This window comes from Macaca fascicularis, chromosome 6, assembly GCF_037993035.2.
Source record: "Macaca fascicularis isolate 582-1 chromosome 6, T2T-MFA8v1.1".
NCBI classification, from domain to species: Eukaryota; Metazoa; Chordata; class Mammalia; order Primates; family Cercopithecidae; genus Macaca; species Macaca fascicularis.
The window spans coordinates 100,661,546-100,681,074 of record NC_088380.1 but is presented as its reverse complement, the minus strand read 5'-3'; the positions used below and the strand labels follow the sequence as shown (position 1 = coordinate 100,681,074).

The 19,529-nt window shown below is 37.5% G+C and overlaps 1 protein-coding gene across 12 annotated transcripts in view; it reads right to left on the bottom strand.

The window, feature by feature from the left end:
- Positions 1-19,529, bottom strand: part of CAST (calpastatin) — a 112,275-nt gene that overhangs the window by 71,499 nt on the left and 21,247 nt on the right. For all 12 annotated transcript variants that reach the window (XM_005557415.4, XM_073993895.1, XM_045394858.2 and 9 more), the window contains one exon: positions 6,970-7,041. In XM_005557415.4, the coding sequence (XP_005557472.3) occupies positions 6,970-7,041 (72 nt within the window). The remainder of the gene's footprint in view (positions 1-6,969; positions 7,042-19,529) is intronic.

The window sequence follows — 19,529 nt, the reverse complement described above, 5'->3', positions numbered from 1 at the left end:
TTTAGGTTATGGGTAACCTAAACTACCCACATTCAGCACTATTCAGTCTCCTGGCTACTCAAAATGTGGTTGCCAAAGCAGCGGCAGCACATCAACTGGAAGCTTGTTAGAAAAGCAGAATCTCATCCTCATCCCGGACTTCCTAAATCAGAATCTTCATTTTATTTTTATTTTTATTTTTATTTTTTTTGAGATGGAGTCTCGCTCTGTCGCCCAGACTGGAGTGCAGTGGCCGGATCTCAGCTCACTGCAAGCTCCGCCTAGCGGGCTCAGGCCATTCTCCTGCCTCAGCCTCCCGAGTAGCTGGGACTACAGGCGCCCGCCACCTCGCCCGGCTAGTTTTCTGTATTTTTTTAGTAGAGACGGGGTTTCACCGTGTTAGCCAGGATGGTCTCGATGTCCTGACCTCGTGATCCACCCGTCCGGCCTCCCAAAGTGCTGGGACCACAGAGAATCTTCATTTTAATAAAACCCACACTGACTCATTATGTACATTAAAAGGTGAAAATTACTGCTCTGGATCTTATTTCTCAAGCCCTGGTTATTATTTGCACATTACTTAGATAGTATTTTTTAACCTGCCATAGTTATATAATGTTTACTTAATTTAAAAGAAATAGATTTACTTTAACCTTAAATTCAGTCTCACCATAAATGAAAATAGCCATGGGATTAGGAGTTGATGTGCTAGTTTACTTTTTATAGCACATTAAAATATAAGCATAATTATTAAAAGAAAAATGCTTTCTTGTCTAATACACAGTCATCTCACAAACCACACATGGTAAGAGAGTACTGTGGGCTGATGCTGGCCCTGAATGTCAGCATACCCTCCACAGTACCTGAAGAGTTAACCCAAACCCTCACTCCTATTATGGATGAGAAAGTAAGAACCTGGGAAGAGAGCTGTGTTGCCAAAGTTAGCACAGCTATTTATGGCAGACCCAGGACCCAAATCACAAAAGTATTTCTCTGATAGGTGCTTATTCCTTCATAGATCTCCTCCTGTCTAGGCTGGGAGGAAAGTTGTTTGTACTTTCTTCTGTTTGAAAGGCCTAGTGTTGCTGAATAACCTATCATCTATAGTTTTCCTCCTATTCTATTAGGTAATTCTCCTGTTTTCCTTTCTGTCATGGATAGCTGTCATTCAGCAGGAGGCCACACATTTGAAAACCCTCACCACATATTGATAATTTCCCACCTCATCAGTCCATGCCGTCCCAAAGCAGGATCCAGAAAACTCACACCCCTAGATTCCCTTGGAGTAGGGTGAAGGCATGTGATTTACACTGGCCAATCAGATGTGCCAAACAAGAATGAGCTTGGAGGTGAGCAACGTGTGCAGGCTGTTGCCCACCAGGAAATCCATGTTATAATAGGGATTTTGAGTCTTCTGCATTGTTAGTGGCAGAGTTCTGGCACCCAGTCCTCCATGTGACAGGAGCTGAGCTGTGGTGGCAGCAGGAGAAAGCCTGATACTGTTACTGTGCATTGTTCCCACTATAAAGCTTTAGATTTCTTCTGCTGTACTCTCCTGGATTTCTCTACCAGCTACCCCCTGTTCCTTAAGAAATTCCTTTTTGGCTTAGTCAGAGTGGGTTCTAATTGGAACTAACAACTTTAACCAGTACATCTGCTTAATAGCATGGTCTTCTACAGAAACATTCCTAATGCAATTTGAACCTCGGTTTCCTCACCTGCACAGTCAGGTTGGTGAAACAGAAGTTGTCTGACAAGTCTTCCAGAAATAAAATTGCATGACTGCTTATGGATCACAACTATTTTCATATAGGCTTTAGTAAGGGTCTGTATAATTTCTGCAGCCTCATCTTCACTACTGACTTACCAAAAACTAAATTTTATGAACTAAATATTTTATAATAATTATTTTGAATTAGAAATATTTACATCACTTAAGAGCATTAGATCTTTGAAACCCAAAACTGCATAGCACAAGGGATATTATTTGAGGGCACAAATCCTCATTTTGTAAGAATTCTCATAAAACAGTTCTACAATATACAGAAACCATTCTCTAATGCATAGCTTACACATATGCTTCAAATTAAGTACTAACTTTTTAAGACTTTAAAGTTTGATTAATAATTGTAAAATTATCACTTATTTTAAATTTCAAATTAACTATTTCCAGAATGAAGAAAACTAGCACTAGTTCTCACTCCCAATTCTATCTATTCTGTCACGCCTTTTCAGAATGTGTTGGGAGAATATTATTCTGCCTGTGTGTGCCATGATAACTGTGTAATAAAAGGCTTCAAGTTATGCTATTACCCCCAGCTTTTCTAAATGATGCATGGGTATGTAATTTCTTAAGGGATAATGCTATGAGTTACAACCATTCCAATCTGGCATCAAAAGAAGAAATAAGCAATTACATTTCTTCAAAACTTTATAAAAGCAAAAAATATGAGAATGAAAGGGGTGAAGAATCAAACCCTGGAGAACTCACATTCAGAAAACTGGCAAAGGAAAGTGAGTCAGAAAAGCATCGTGAGAAAGAGAAACAGGAGACATAAGAATGGAAATGGGAGAGGATGGTGTTTTTAAAGCAAAGCAAAGAATTTCAATTTGCTGTTAAATACTAAAGCAATAAACATGTGGCTAAATTATCTCTACTTCCCAGTTATGCTCTGCCCCTCCCAGCTCTTAAGACAGAACAGGGTTTGTGGGGAGATGTTCAAATTCTTTATAACTATCCCATCTCAGAAAAATAGCGTTAACTTCTACCTTAAAAAAAAAAAGAAAAAAGAAAGGGTCTGATTCTTATGATTATGTTCAAGAAAAAACTGGGTGTGGTTTTCCACAATGTACTAAACCTTCAGAAGTTTAGATAATAGCAAGTCTGGGAACATTTACAAATAACTCACTAAATCTCTTTGGGTGGGTGTTTTGCTAATGAGGTGTATCATTTTTGGAGGCATAATTAAGTGAATGCAAAATACAAGTCCTAATAACAGTAAAAGTTAATCTTTTTTAGTTAGAGAATCTCTTATTTGGAGACCTGGAAACAACAGAATATGAAGACTAACAAGATCAATCATAGGAGAGGTCCATTCCCCCAGCAACTACTAAATGCCAGGGCCAGGCCTAAGTGTTAGTATTTATTTTCTTTCATTTAAGCCTCTCAACAGCTCTGACAAGAGAAGTCCAACCCTCATTTTACAGATGAAGAAACTGAAGCTCAGTGGGGCTGGACAAATAATAGTGGCAAAGAGGAAATCCAAACTCGTATTTGTTTGTGTAAGCAACTGTCTCTCACTCAGTGACCATCGATGAATGCAGTGGTGTCTCCAGCAGCAGTAAAGAATGGCTAATTAATTTTCATATAAGGAGTAAGGAAAGGATCCAGTTTCAGCTTTCTACTTATGGCTAGCCAATTTTCCCAGCACCATTTATTAAATAGGGAATCCTTTCCCCATTTCTTGTTTTTCTCAGGTTTGTCAAAGATCAGATGGCTGTAGATGTGTGGTATTATTTCTGAGGGCTATGTTCTGTTCCATTGGTCTATATATCTGTTTTGGTACCAGTACCATGCTGTTTTGGTTACTGTAGCCTTGTAGTACAGTTTGAAGTCAGGTAGCGTAATGCCTCCAGCTTTGTTCTTTTGACTTAGGATTGTCTTGGCAATGCGGGCTCTTTTTTGGTTCCATATGAACTTTAAAGCAGTTTTTTCCAATTCTGTGAAGAAAGTCATTGGTAGCTTAATGGGGATGGCATTGAATCTATAGATTACCTTGGGCAGTATGGCCATTTTCACGATATTGATTCTTCCTATCCATGAGCATGGAATGTTCTTCCATTTGTTTGTGTCCTTGTTTATTTCACTGAGCAGTGGTTTGTAGTTCTCCTTGAAGAGGTCCTTTACATCCCTTGTAAGTTAGATTCCTAGGTATTTTATTCTCTTTGAAGCAACTGTGAATGGAAGTTCATTCATGATTTGGCTCTCTGTTTGTTTGTTACTGGTGTATGAGAATGCTTGTGATTTTTGCACATTGATTTTTTATCCTGAGACTTTGCTGAATGGATTAGAGACTTAAATGTTAGACCTAAAACCATAAAAACCCTAGAAGAAAACCTAGGTAATACCATTTAGGACATAGGCATGGGCAAGGACTTCATGTCTAAAACACCAAAAACAATGGCAACAAAAGCCATAATTGACAAATGGGATCCAATTAAACTAAAGAGCTTCTGCACAGCAAAAGAAACTACCATCAGAGTGAACAGGCAACCTACAGAATGGGAGAAAATTTTTGCAATCTACTCATCTGACAAAGGGCTATAATATCCAGAACCTACAAAGAACTCAAACAAATTTACAAGAAAAAAACAAACAACCTCATCAAAAAGTGGGCAACGGATATGAATAGACATTTCTCAAAAGAAGACATGCATACAGCCAACAGGCATGTGAAAAAATGCTCGTCATCACTGGCCATCAGAGAAATGCAAATCAAAACCACAATGAGATACCATCTCACACCAGTTAGAATGGCGATCATTAAAAAGTCAGGAAACAACAAGTGCTGGAGAGGATGTGGAGAAATAGGAACACTTTTACACTGTTGGTGGGATTGTAAACTGGTTCAACCATTGTGGAAAACAGTATGGCGATTCCTCAAGGATCTAGAACTAGAAATACCATATGACCCAGCCATCCCATTACCGGGTATATACCCAAAGGATTATAAATCATGCTGCTATAAAGACACATGCACACGTATGTTTATTGCGGCACTATTCACAATAGCAAAGACTTGGAATCAACACAAATGTCCATCAGTGACAGACTAGATTAAGAAAATGTGGCACATATACACCATGGAATACTATGCAGCCATAAAAAAGGATGAGTTTGTGTCCTTTGTAGGGACATGGATGCAGCTGGAAACCATCATTCTCAGCAAACTATCGCAAGAACAGAAAACCAAACACTGCATGTTCCCACTCATAGGTGGGAATTGAACAACGAGATCACTTGGACTCTGGAAGGGGAACATCACACACCGGGACCTATTATGGGGACGGGGGAAGGGGGAGGGATGGCATTGGGAGTTATACCTGATGTAAATGACGAGTTGATGGGTGCTGACGAGTTGATGGGTGCAGCACACCAACATGGCACAAGTATACATATGTAACAAACCTGCACGTTGCGCACATGTACCCTAGAAATTAAAGTATAAAAAAAAAATGGCTAAAAGAGAGCAGACCTCAGTTTTGAATTTATGTTGGTTCCAAATGTTAACTAACTCCCGGTATTTACAATTCATGGTCTTTCAATGATTTTTATATTTTTATTGACTGGTAGAACAGAGCTTTGAAAAGGTCTTTAAAAGGCAGGGGTCTTAAAGTGGCATGGTATTTAGCATTAGAGGGACTGGCCTCTTCTCACTTCTCAGCTCATTATTGGTTTGGGCACCATCAGGGGCTTGGAGAACAGTCAGAACTCTGAGTGACACTAAAATACTATCTCTTCATTGAGCAAGTGACATCTATGAGAAAGTCTGACTTTCTTAAGATAGCCACCAGTTTTAAAGAAAAAAAAAAGCTTATGTTAAATAGTTGTATAGATAATCCTGAAACATAGGTTGAGGTTTTAGATAATCTTGGACATACTAAAAGACCACAAAGTTGAAATGGGCTGAATATAACAACTTTTTTTTTCTTTTTTTTTGAGACAGAGTCTTGCTTTGTTACAAAGCTGGAGTGCAGTGGCATGATCTCAGCTCACTGCAACCTCCACCTCCAGGGTTCAAGCCATTCTCCTGCCTCAGCCTCCCAAGTAGCTGGGACTAAAGGTGCATGCCACCACGCACCACACCCAGCTAATTTTTGTATTTTTAGTAGAGATGGAGTTTCACCATCTTGGCCAGGCTGGTCTTAAACTTCTGACCTCGTGGCCTCCTTGGCCTCCCAAAATAATTTTATTTATCAAAAACTACTAGCTTATATTATAAAATTATACTTTCTTTTTATTTTTGAGACAAAGTCTTGTTCTGTTGCCCAGGGTGGAGTGCAGTGGCACTGTCATAGTTCACTGCAGCCTTGACCTCCCAGACTCAAGCGATCCTCCCACCTCTGCCATCTGAGTAGCTGGGACTACAGGCACGCACCACCACGCCTGGCTAATTTTTAATTTAATTTAATTTTATTTTATGTTATTTTATTTTATTTTGTAGAGACAGGGTCTTACTATGCTGCTCAAGCTGGTCACGAACTCCTGGGCTCAAGTGATCCTCCTGCCTCAGCCTCCCAAAGTGCTGGGATTACAGGCATGAGCCACTGTGCCTGGCCATTTTCTTGTGTTGAAAGGTGAGGTTTCAGTGATTTTTATAAGTTGCAAAACTTTGAAGGGTTATGTTACCAAAAATTGCTTAGATGGAGCTTATAAGACCCAGCATTGTCAAAGACCTCTTGACAGGAAACCTGGGTTCAAGCCCTATCTCCATCTTACTGGTGTTGTGAGCTTGTCAAGGTTATTTAACCTCGTTGAGCTCTGGTTTCCTCAGGTATAGAGGAATAAGAAGAAGATTGTGAGGGGATTACATGATATAATTACATAAAGCACTTAGCAGCACGCCTGCTGTGGTTAATGCCCATGAGAAGGATTTGGATTATTTTCTAAAGTGGGAGGACTATGTTTTCACTCACAGTATGTGCAAAAGTTTAATATTATCTACAGATAGTCATGATAATAATTAATATTTATTTAATGCTTATTATTATATGCCAAGAAGATTTATACAACAAATGGTTTTACTAGGTTTTAAATCATTCACATCATTATTAAGAAATTATATTCTCTCTTCCAGCACAGAAATGATACTTTGTTCAAAAACCTTCAGTGATCCCCGGACACTGTTTGCCATTCCTACAGGCCACACCCACTAACAATATCCCTGTAGAACACAGTAGGGGACTTTTCGTGTTCAGGAAATCACTGACCTTGGTGGCTGAGGCTGTTCCACCAGCATAGGTTCTGGAAGATTGACTGCTGCCAAGACTTGCTGCTTTTTTCTTGAAAATAGAAAATATTAGTTTCAATGGGGGAAAACACCTTACCAACATAGTCAAATGCAAACTTACACATCAATACAAATATTTTCTCAAGTAACAATCAGATTAATATTTGAAACATACCCAAAATAAACATATGCTTTGAATTTTTCATAACTTTGCCTGGAGATGATATAAATATCGAAATGAAGAGTAAGTTGAATAAGTCTCAGTTGTTCAATATTCAGTGATTTTGGAGAACTGCAAAAGTCACTGAGGCAGTTCTTATGTACTTCCAAAAACATCACTCACCCTTACAGTGCCATAGAGAGTATACAAGGTTACAATGTCTATGCAGGGTGATTTAGAAATATGTATCAAAGATGCTATTCTACTTGCAAAAATGTGTCTTAGGGAAATAAGAGAAAAAGTATTTTTCTTCAAAGATATTCGTCACAGTACTATAACCTAAAAAAGCTGAAAACAATATAATAATGTTTATTGAGTACTATGGTTTGCCAGGTAATTATTCTATCAGAATAATAAAATAATAGATAATAATAGGATAAAATGCTCCAAGAATAAAGCCTCTTAGAACATTATTTATGTACTCTCAGTGTTTTAAATACCATGCATAACAACATAAACCAATATAAACCCAATACTATTGTTATCTCTATTTTATGGGTGAGGGGACTAAGGAACAGAAGGAATAAATTACTTGGCCATAGTCACAGTTAGTAAAAGGCAGGATATCTGCTCCAGACTCTAATCTCTCACCTACCTATACTGCCTCCCATAATAGAGGGTTATGTTATAGGACAGCCATAGGATGAAATATCATCTGGTTATTAAAAATCATGTCTTAGAAGAACACTTCATTAAAAACAAATTATTCATATTTTATAGAAAGAAAAGTCAAATTATAAAATAGTATGTATCGTATGATCCTTTAAGGTCATATGTGGTTATTTTCTGATGGTGTGAAGAGTAATTTTTAAAAAATCCTTCCTGGGCTTTTTTGTGTTTTCTTATGTAACTATTTTAATTGAGATAAAGAAAATAAATGGGGGAAAAAGGAAAAGTAAAATACACAGTTGCTTTCTCAACAAGACCTTCATATCCTGTATCTCTTTCTTATGAATATCTATATTCTAAAGAAGCAAGCATATAAAGTTTTTCGTTTCTTTTTTTCTTTTTTTTTTTTTTGAGACCGAGTCTTGCTCTGCCGCCCAGGCTAGAGTGCAGTGGTGCGATCTCGGCTCACTGCAACCTCTGCCTCCTGGGTTCAAGCGATTCTCCTGCCTCAGCCTCCTGAGTAGCTGGGATTACAGGCACGTGCCACCACACCCACCTAATTTTTTGTATATTTAGTACAAACAGGGTTTCACCGTGTCAGCCAGAATGGTCTCGATCTCCGGATCTTGTGATCTGCCTGCCTTGGCCTCCCAAAGTGCTGGGATTACAGGCGTGAGCCCTGTGCCCGGCCAACTATAAAGCTTTATAATGTAAAATGGGGATACGCTCCAAGGTCTATACAGTGTGAATAATGTACTGTAAATATTGAATACATAAGGTAAGATAATACATAAGTTAGCCAGCATATAACACATTAAAGTGTTCTATATCTATGCAATAAATATTTTATATGTATAATTGAGAATAATTTGGTTTCATTCTTTAATATTTAGAAGAAATATTTAGCCAAATTTATATTTTCTGATTTATTGAAAATGCATGCCATGGAAGTTTGAACTGAAGTCTTCTTTCCCTTCTGGGTAAATTTTGCCTTAGCATGCCCCAAACTCAAAACTTAGCTTGCTGTCCTCAAAGCACCATCTCTATGTGTCCACTCATCAGCCACTCTAGGGGCCTCACAGGCATTTGCAGGAGTTCAGGCTCCCAGGCATCATCTGTAGAATAAATAAATAGTCTCTCCCAAGCATACACTTACTGCCATCAACCAAGGAAAGAAAAAAAATAGATAGGTGGGATAAAAACACAAGAGGCTGCTAAGAAGCTAGTGATGCAGGTGTGATATGTGAGATGGTAAAAGGAGGGGATAACCTACATTTTATCCAGATTGCAAGTCTTTTTAAAATTATCACAAATAATAACAAATAGCTTCTGACAACCTTAATGTACAAATGGATTCTGTGTAAAAGACCAGACATAAGAAATAAAGACAAGAATACAGCAGTAGCATTATCCATTTCAACTTCATTACCTATCTCAATCTCTCATTTTCCAACGAGGAAACTGAAGGAGGCTAGGTCAGTTTTCAATGTGACATAGCTGTCCCAAACTCCAGCTATTAGCTTTTGATCTTAACTACAATTGAGGAAGGCCATGTTCCAATCCTGGGCTAATTACAGATTCCATTCGCTACATCAAAGCCCACATACTGGACCTCAGTAAAGTAAAGCTCACCTGTAAAGTCTATAAATTGATTCCACTACTTACAATATGCCAAATAGGATCTGCCAATGAGAATTTAAAAACTCATATTTTGGCTGTGATGAAACTATTAAGTTAAAAATAATAACTGTTTAAACTTAATATACATGCTGAAAATGACTTACTAATAAATGAAATGTTTTTTAACTTAACAGAGGGTCCCTCAACTTTCTTATGGGTATGATCTGTTCCCCTAAAGACTGGCTTGCTCTCAGCTGCCTGGATTACTTAGTCCACAAAGGACCAATGTAGTTCAGCTGAAGTGAGAGTGGAATATGTAAAATGATCTTTCATTAAATGTTTATCTAACAAGTATTTATTAAGCCCTTTGTTGACATCTGGCACTGAAAATACAATGCAAAAGCCTAGAAATGCACCCATATACAGAGCAGACTCTTTACTTTCAGAATGGTAATCGGAGTTTAATTACATGTTGTTTTGGCTGATGTACAAGACCTGGCCCCCTTTCTTCATTTGCATCTGACTTCACATATTCATTTGTTCATTTATTCATTGGGAAAACTGTGAGCCTGGTCCTATTCTAGGCAATGGGGATATAATGACCAATTAAACAGAAAAAGCTCCTGCTCTCATGGCACTTACATTCCAGTAGAAAGACTCAGTCTTTAAATAAGTCAACAAAAAAACAAGATGACTTCAGAGAGTGGTGAGTCCTGAACAGACTGTGAAACAGGATGAGGTAACAGAGAGTGATTGGCTCAGGATTGCTTCAGACAGGATGGATGAAGAAGTGACATTTGACTAACACCTGACTGCTGTGTGGAAACCAACCATGTAAGTATGGGATGAGGGAGAGAGGCATTCTAGGTAGACAGGGCAGCACGTGCAAGGGCCCTGAGGTAAGAATGGGCTTGGTAAGCAGGAGTAGCAGAAAGAAGCCAGTGCAGCCAAAGCATGCTGAGTACAGGCATGTATGGTATGAGATGAAACAAAATGCAGGATCAAGATATTTATTCTGAAGTGACGTGGATTCGGAATAGCCCTATAGTCACATGAGTTTGGGATCATCAGTTTCTTCCAGGATCTGGTTTGTTTCCTGGTCTTCTCAGGTTACCGTCTGACCCCCATGAGTCCTCCCTTGCTTCCAGGTGCAAGGTTCTCCACGTCCTCTGGCTTCATGTCACCTTATGCTTCGCTTTCCTTGTGCTAAGTTTTTCTTCACACTCATACTCCTTAACATCAGCATCAGTCCTTAGAAATTCTACCCTGCCCTGGACAGATCTCTCAGCTTGCTAGATCTGCATATTCACTAACTAGTGATAGGGCTGGATCCACCCCTCAGGACAGAATTCATCTACTCACAGTAAGTAGAAACTCTCAAAACAAGCTCATTTATACATGATATTGCATCATCTCCTGCAAGAAGGCATGAAAAGAATTAGTTGCATACTTTTTGGTATATCTATTGTAGTTCAGAGAAAAAACAATTTTACTGAATCAATCAGAACTCGAGTCTTTAAATTTTTCAAAATAACAATGAAGTTCCAAGAGCCAGGCAAAGAGTTGCTGTGTCATTGTCACCTAAAATCTCAGAAAGGGCTCCCTGAGTGAAGCCACATGTTTTACCTTGAGACTTCATGACTCTGTGAAGAAAGGCATCACATTCTCTAGGACAATGGTCCTACCTTATGATTTATATAGCAAGAGTCCTGTTCTACCAAATGCCAGCTATGAGATCTTAGGCAAGTTTCTGAATATTTCTCAGCAACAGTTTTCTGAGTAGGGTGAATAACTCTGCTCATACCACAGAAGATGATTTTGAGGGTTAAATGAGTTACAACATATCCTGAGGTCTGTGACCCACAGGTTGAAAATCCTGGCTCTAAAGGAAGAGACCCAAAGTCCTTGCCCAGGTAGCAATGGAACAGACTGACCTCTGCAGGACAACTCCAGTGGGTCTGGTTTTTACGCATGAGAAGACTTAGTGGCTGCTGAAAATTTTCTATGAGTTTTACTATATTTTCAGTTATAAAAATAATAACTTCTTATGGGATAGAAAAATATAATTTTTTCCTTAGAACTAGTTCATGATTCTAATAATGGGATACTGTTATATTACTTGGAAACAGTTTGATTTTTTTGAGATTTGCTTTTAAGCTTTGTTAGCTTGGACCAGATCAGTCTTTAGAGTATGCGATATTATGATATAATAAGAAACATATATAGTCACGTGCTGAACAAGGGCATTTCACTCAACAACAGACTGCATTTTCTGTATATGGAACAGTGGTCCCATAAGATTATAATGGAGCATATACAGAAACTCGATATATGGCACATGATATTGGCATTGTAGGTCAAGTAGGGGAAATGACTAATATTCTGTCATGATGCTGAGACATTTCGTTTTCCATATGAAAAACTATATCTAAATAAAGCTGTATCTACCATCTAGGTTTGTGTAAGTACACTCTGGCATTTCCACAATGATAAAATTGTATAATGACACATTTCTTAGACTCCATGAAATGTATTTTTCAGGATAAAAACGCTCATTAAGATATGTAAGTTTTGACATATTTGTTAAGAATCTACTCCATAACTTAGTAGTTTTCCTATAAAATGGCAAGAAGTATTGTGTTTCTACATGAAAAGACATGCTTTACTTGAAAATAGTGTCTAGAAAAAGATTGTCTTTCAAAAGTGTAGGCAGATTCTCCAACACTAGCAACTATAAAACTGTGACTCTTATTTACAAATGTTCTTTTAATACCATAGCTTAAGTGGTGACCAAATAAGTACAAATTGCTTTTATTACCAAAAGAAGTATAAATGTGTGCTACTGCAAGTGCAAAGCAGTAAATATGATATGCTGGCTCCAAAAAAAACACTAACTAAGTCATAATGAATAAGCCTTATCATTAACTCTTAACATTACATAGAAACTCACATACTGAGGCCAGGTGCAGTGGCTTATGCCTGTAATTCTAGCACTTTGGGAGGCCGAGGCAGGTGGATCACCTGAGGTCAGGAGTTTGAGACCAGCCTGGCCAACATGGTGAAACCCCATCTCTACTAAAAATAAAAATTAGCTGGGCGTGGTGCATGCCTGTAATCCCAGCTACTCGGGAGGCTGAGGTAGGAGAATCGCTTGAACCTGGGAGATGGAGGTTGCAGTGAGCCAACATTGCGCCATTGTATTCCAGCCTGGGTGATGGAGCAAGACTCCATCTCAAATAAATAAATAAATACATTCAGATACTGAATGAAATGTCCCATGTTCTAGGGCCATAATAACACCCACTTTGGTGAGCACACTCCAGTGAGTTTTTCGTTGTTGTTGTTGTTGTTGTTGTTGTTTTCTGATTACTCAGTTTCCGTGCGTCATCTCAAGTGCAACCCCTCAAGGTAGTCCAGCTCAAGTCTTTTTAGTCCTGAGGTTGCTGCACTGACCAGGAGTCAGGAAAACACTACTCTTCTAGGGCTCTGCCTCTGCCTTGCCTCTGCTTCCCTCAGAGCCTCATCTCCTACCTACAAAGGGCCAATAGCTATACCTACATCATGGGAATTGGAATGACTGAACTTGCTATAGAATCTTCTTGAATGAAAAGAGGGCATCACACAAGGAAGAAAGAGGGAAATGAAGAAGCAGAGAAAGGAATAACAACAACAAAAAAATGACAACAGAAGTAAGAAAGTCTATGGAGTTGGCCTCCATCTTATAAGGCAGACTTCATAATATAGGTAATTTTATGAGTATCAGATACTAGTTAAAAGCACAGACTCTGGAAAGTGATTTCAATTCTGAGTTCTATTATTAAAAAACTGTGTGGCCTTAGATGGGTTATTTAATCAAGCTGTGCCTCAGTTTCCTTATCAGGAGAATGGGGTTGCCATAAGGGGCATGTGTGTGCCCATGTGTGCACACAGGTATTTGCATGTGTATATAATGCCTATGTAAGTGTTAGCTATTTTCATCAAATGATCTCTAGTTCTCTACTACCTTTACAGAAAATCTACAGAAAAAAATGCTTACATTATTCTCTTCCTTTCCTGCCAAACTAGTTCTCTCAAGGATATTAATAATGAATATATTAACTAGAAATACCTACAGTTTAAAACAAGATGCAGAAAAAGGCAATGAAAGATTAAGGAAATTGTTAATGGTAGAATTTCAGACATCAATAAGCCATCTAGGAAAATACTATTACATAGTGTCTCCTAAATATACCTACTTGATAAGATTGTCCCTGCAAGTGTGGGGATGGCGTGTGCATATAAAACTCTTTAAATTGTATGTAACATTTTGGAGGATATTTTTTGTATTTGTATATGTGTGTAGCTTTCAGAGAAAAGATCACAGTTTCATCAGATTCCAAAGAGAACATGAACTAAAAATATTTCAGTATTCTTGCCCTTCAAGTTGTTTTTGTTCTTAAGCCATTATTTTCTGTCTATATTTAAGAGGTGCTTTTCTACTCAAACACGTGTTGTGCCCCCACCCTCACACACAAGCACACAAAACATACACACATGTACACACACACATATAGCAGCAGTAGCCTTGCTCTGAAAGTATCTCTTAGGGGCCCCAAAGTAAAAAAACTCAAATACACAACACTTCTCTCTTTAAGGTCTAAGCAGACACATGCATGGGTACTTTTCTGGTCATTGCTAAAACACTCTTATCTTACTCTTTTATTACTTATGCTGCTTACTGTTCTTTTTCTTCTGGTTTAAAAAATACATTTAAGATAAAGAAAAAGTAGGAAGAAGAAATAATAATTACTTAAAATCCTGTCATCTAAGACAACTAACTTCAGTTTTTTCCTATTTTTATACAAATACAAAAATATGCACAAGATAACATATTATAAGTATATGAATGGAATTGTAATCTTACATTTAGAAAGATTTTTACCTAACGTAAGCATTTCGCCTGTCATTAAATGTTTTTCAAAACATAGTATTAAAAATGCCATTGTCAGTACATCAGTGCCATGATTTTACTTTACTTCCGTACAGGTGTTTCCTTCTTAGTTTGTTATTATAAATAAAGCTATGATAAATATCCATGAATATAAGTAAGTAAGTCATCATGTACACCTCTGATTATATACTTTGAATACATTCCTAGAATTGGAATTTCTGGGTCAAAAAGGCTTTTATTTATGATGCAGTCACTTGTTCCACATTTCTAAATATAATTTGTTTTAACTAAAGGAAAAGTGTAATCATATTTCTAACATTTTCAAAATTATTGGTAAGTATTTTATTATTCAAAGAAAATTTATATATAAAGTCAAGACCAAACATTTTATCAAAACACACAAACACCCTAACATATACTCACTGAGAAAGAAAAAGTTAACAATGTGTGATCACTGCTGAGCCAAGAAATATATTTTTCAATAATTTTTTAACACTGTACCACAGCAAGGAATTACCTACTTTTAACCACTGGGTGTCTCCTGAACTATAAGGTTAACACTCAGGCAGATAGCACTGTACCACATCTTAACAAATGTCTAACCTTTCTTACTGGCAGCTGGTAGTAAGAATCCTCACCGTCTTTTAAATTCACTAGTCATTCAGCTTTCAATTTCACTAGTGAAATAAGTATATTGTATCAGACTTTACTGAGTCTACTTGCTGTAGTAAGAAAGTAAACAGGAAAAAAAGTGACAAAATTATATTCAGAGAATCAATTTTTATCCCAAGTACTAAGTGAAACCAAAAATGGAATGTGATTATAAGATTGTTTTAGCTTTCAGTTTCCTATAAATAGTTTTCTTCAAAATTGTAGATTTCAGATTTTAGAGTGATATATTTCTAGAATGTTACTAAAGTCCAAAAATTCTGGTGCTTAAGCTCGAATTAGATCCTTTAGGAATGAGAGGCTTGATGTGCAAAAGAGAGAGCCCAGAAATGCCAACTTTAATGTGAATAACAAAGTACGAGGTCTAGAATCGTAATGATTAAGATAAATAAATTTTTAGAATTCACTTGTTAGTTCTTTCCAAACAACATCTTTCTTATTTGATGTTTCCTAATTAATAAATGAATTCATTTACCAATAAACAACTGGCAGAGAACAGTACTGAACAATCTGAGACATCTATAACATGTGAAGCGTCTCAGTCATACTGACAAAGATTCTCTCCTTGACTAAACTCTAATCAGGCTCCTCTGAGCTCTTTTTCAATTAGGCCTCATTGTTGGACTTCCATGTTCATCTCTGCACTATCCACTCTTACCAAGAATACTGCTATGTTACTTTAGTTAGAATCCTCCATTCTTGATATCCAATAAAGTCCTCTCACCCTCCACCACTGATCACCCACTTGCCTTAAGCAAGAATCCTATAGGTCACTTTTCCCAGAATCCGCCTTATCCCTGATGTTTCCTCTTAATTTTCCATCCACCAATCCCCGACCCTACTCCTGGCTACAAATCCCTACTTTTCTTCATTATATTTGGAGTTAAATATTACCAAAGCTTTGAAAAACTATAATAGAATGCACTATTTGAGAATGATGTGCATAGAATTAGATTTTTAAAATTAAGGGTGGCTATGGAGTCAATGTTTACAAAAACCCTCTTGGAAAAACCAGCCACTCCTATAATCTCTCCTTCCTTAATACAAAATTCCCTTGCAGTGGTCCCTACACCTATAGCAATGGTCTGGAATGAAGTCTGCCTTACTATTGTTTAACAAGTATCAGGAATATTACAAAACTTACCTCTTTTTGTGTAAGTAAACACTGACTTCAACTTCATTTTTCATTTATTTATCTGCTGTTCTTTACATAAATCTACATACACTGGAAGAAGAGTCTTCTATGCAAAATCTCCACATACTCAGCACCCTCTCAATCGTAATCATAGTACAATGGAAACCTTCTGTTACTCCACAAAAACAGCTTGGGAGAGAACTGATATTATCCCAGTCCCCAATCAGGACCTTATCTCAGCCCCCGTCCCTCTGGAAATACCAGCATTTCAGCCCTGCTGACCCTCCACTTCTTCCTGCACCCCCCACACTGACAGAGGGAGCACCCAGCTTCCTCTACCCCTTTGCTCGCTGCTTCAACTTGAGTTATCCTTCCCACTCCCTACATGTAGGCATTTATCAACACTTGATTTTAGTTTCTCTCTCTTCTCTCTCTACACTCTTTTCTTCAATAATTTCAACCAGGAATTTTGGTAGTGAAATTTAGAGACAGAGATGGAATGGGAGCTTGAGCAATTTCAAGGGAATTGCTTTAAAACAGTTTATGATGAAGACTGAGCTAATATGTAGTCTAAAGAGAAGCCGTGAAATAAACAGTAAAAAATTAAAAAGAACAATCAAAAGCTCTAAAGGACAAGATCCTGGGAGAAGTGGGAAGAAATAGGATCAATAACTGGTCCCTCCAACCAAAGCCTCCCACACGGTCCACCAACTCTGAGACTGCAACTCTCTTAGTGTGCTCTACTGTATTCCCACAACATGGCAGAGTGAGTTGGTCGGGGGAAAAAGAGGGGTCATTTTAAAAAGAAAAAAAAAAGAAAAAAGAAAAAAAAAAAGAAATAAAGAAAGAAATATTTATGTGTGCTAGGCACCATGCTATGCACTCCACAAGAATTATTTCAGTGTTACTCAAAATGTGCTCAAAACACCACTGGCATAAGAGAAGAATCACGTGGAGTGACTGGCAAAAATACTGATTCCTTGGTCACACCTTAGATCTATATCAGTCTCTGGAGATGGAGCCTAGGAGTCCGAATTTCTCATACCATCCCCAGGTGATTCTTAGGCACATAAAAAGTTGATAATCACTGCATTATCTCATGTCATATCCTGAAAAATGAGAAACAGAGAGTTTTAAATTTGTTCTGGTACTAATACAATGTTCTACACATTTACTAAGCATTCTGTAATGATGATACTTGAAAATAAAAGACTTTGTGAGGTCAATTTGCCATGAGGTTTTGCTTTCACAAATGAACTATTTTTTAATGCACAAGCCATTATGTATTGTGTCATATGGAAAAATAATATTGATATTACAATAAGAATCATACATATTCAGTCCTTAGATAAGACAGGTATCTTGCTATGGGTATAATTTCAGGTTATTGTCCCTTTTGAACCAGTCATCCCAATATTTTTGAGAAGCTAAGAAAGTCTAAAGAATAAAAAAATTAACTGTAAACATGATATTTCTGGAATAATATTTAATCCATCTGTCCATGAGGTTTCCAGTGCTTATGATGTGCTGAAGTGAACTTGAATATCCATTCAATTCCGTCAATATTTTGTTAGTATTTTATTCTGATTCCAAATGCAATAAAGTATAATCTTTTCAGAGACAATTTGATGGGACCTAAGATCTTAGATAGGTTCAGCTCATAAATCTGAAATAAGATAATGAAGGGTATATTATTGTTGTATGCTATAATGTTGGTATATTTATATATTCTCTCATAGAGGCAAAGTGCTCAGTTTTTTTTTAATACCATTTACTATCCAATGATACATTTTATATATCACAGATTCTTAATTTAAAGGCACATTATTTTCATATTCTTTTTAAAAAATACATCCTTAGGTTCTGATAAAACAGCTCATTGAATAGTGATGCATAGGGTCTCGCATGGTGGCTTACACCTGTAATCCCAGCACTTTGGGAGTCTGAGGCGGACAGATCACCTGAGGTCAGGAGTTCAGGACTATCCTGGGTAACATGGCGAAACCTTGTCTCTACTAAAAATATTTTTTAAAAAATTAGCTGGGCATGGTGGCATGCACCTATAGTCCCAGCTACTTGGGAGGGTAAGGCAGGAGAATTGCTTGAACCCAGGAGGCAGAGTTTGCAGTGAGCCAAGATTGCGTCACTGCACTCCAGCCTGGGCTATAAAGTGAGACTCTATCTGAAAAAAAAAAAGATAGTGATGCAGAGGTCTTTAGTTCTAGCTATTGGCATATGTTTCTTCCTGTTGCATGTAGTTGGTTTTATAACAAAAGTGCTACTGAAGTTAATAAACTATCAAACTTCCCTCATTTTTCAATGGGAAGGTGCTGTGATATATAATCAACCAAAGAATTTGAGCCCTGCCCCATCCCCTAGGTAGACATCAAGACGAGACTCACCTTTATTGCCAAACAAGTTCTCTTTACTGACCTAATAATAATAATAATAATAAAGTAATGCCAATAATAATAATAACAATAACAGGAGCTAAGATTTAAAGAGCACCTCCTATGTCCCAGGAACTGTTCTAGACACTACACATGGATGGTCTCATTGTTCTTCACATTGACTCTTATGTAAAAACTATTATTATCCTCATTTTATAGATAAGGAATGTGCCCTTAGTGAGGCAAAGTAACCTGCCTAAAGACACAGGGCTAGGAATTAGCAAAGCTGGGAATTAAATCCAGGCACTGGACTCTAAACCCTACACTCAGAAAGTATCATATGCTGCTTCCACAGAAACCACAGATCAATAGCAGGTTAACTGAGCTGTGAGTGTGGCTCTTCAAAGCTTTCACAGCAGATGAGAAAGAAGATGCTCTCACTGTGGTCTCAGAATGGCACAGAGTTTTTGTCCTGAATTTTGTAAATTTTCTAAATTTCTCTCAGAATTCAAACTGAATTTGTATCTTAGGATAAACAGATTGCTTTAATGTCTATATAATGCCTGGAGTTTTAATTGTAGCTTTGAACTTAAATTCACCCAGTGCTCATGAAAACCTATCTGACACATTCCACATAGGAAAATAATTCTAATATCTATGTAAGTAAGTTTTGCTCATAGGAAAACAAGCAGTGACAAACATTATTTCATGATGACTTACAGAGAAAGACAAATGTACCAGGACCACACAGAGAAATCCCACAAAAGAGGTGATGCAAATGCCCTGTGATGATTAATCATCTCTTACTAATAATCCTCCTGCCCCTCTGTTAAAACTCCTGAGGGGCTGAATGATACGCAGAACAGAGTTTAAAGTGAGAAGCCATTTCACAGGTTGCACTCAAAGCAAACTAGAATAGAGGAGCTTGATTCAAAAAGCTGAACACTGTCATTATGAGCCAATTCCA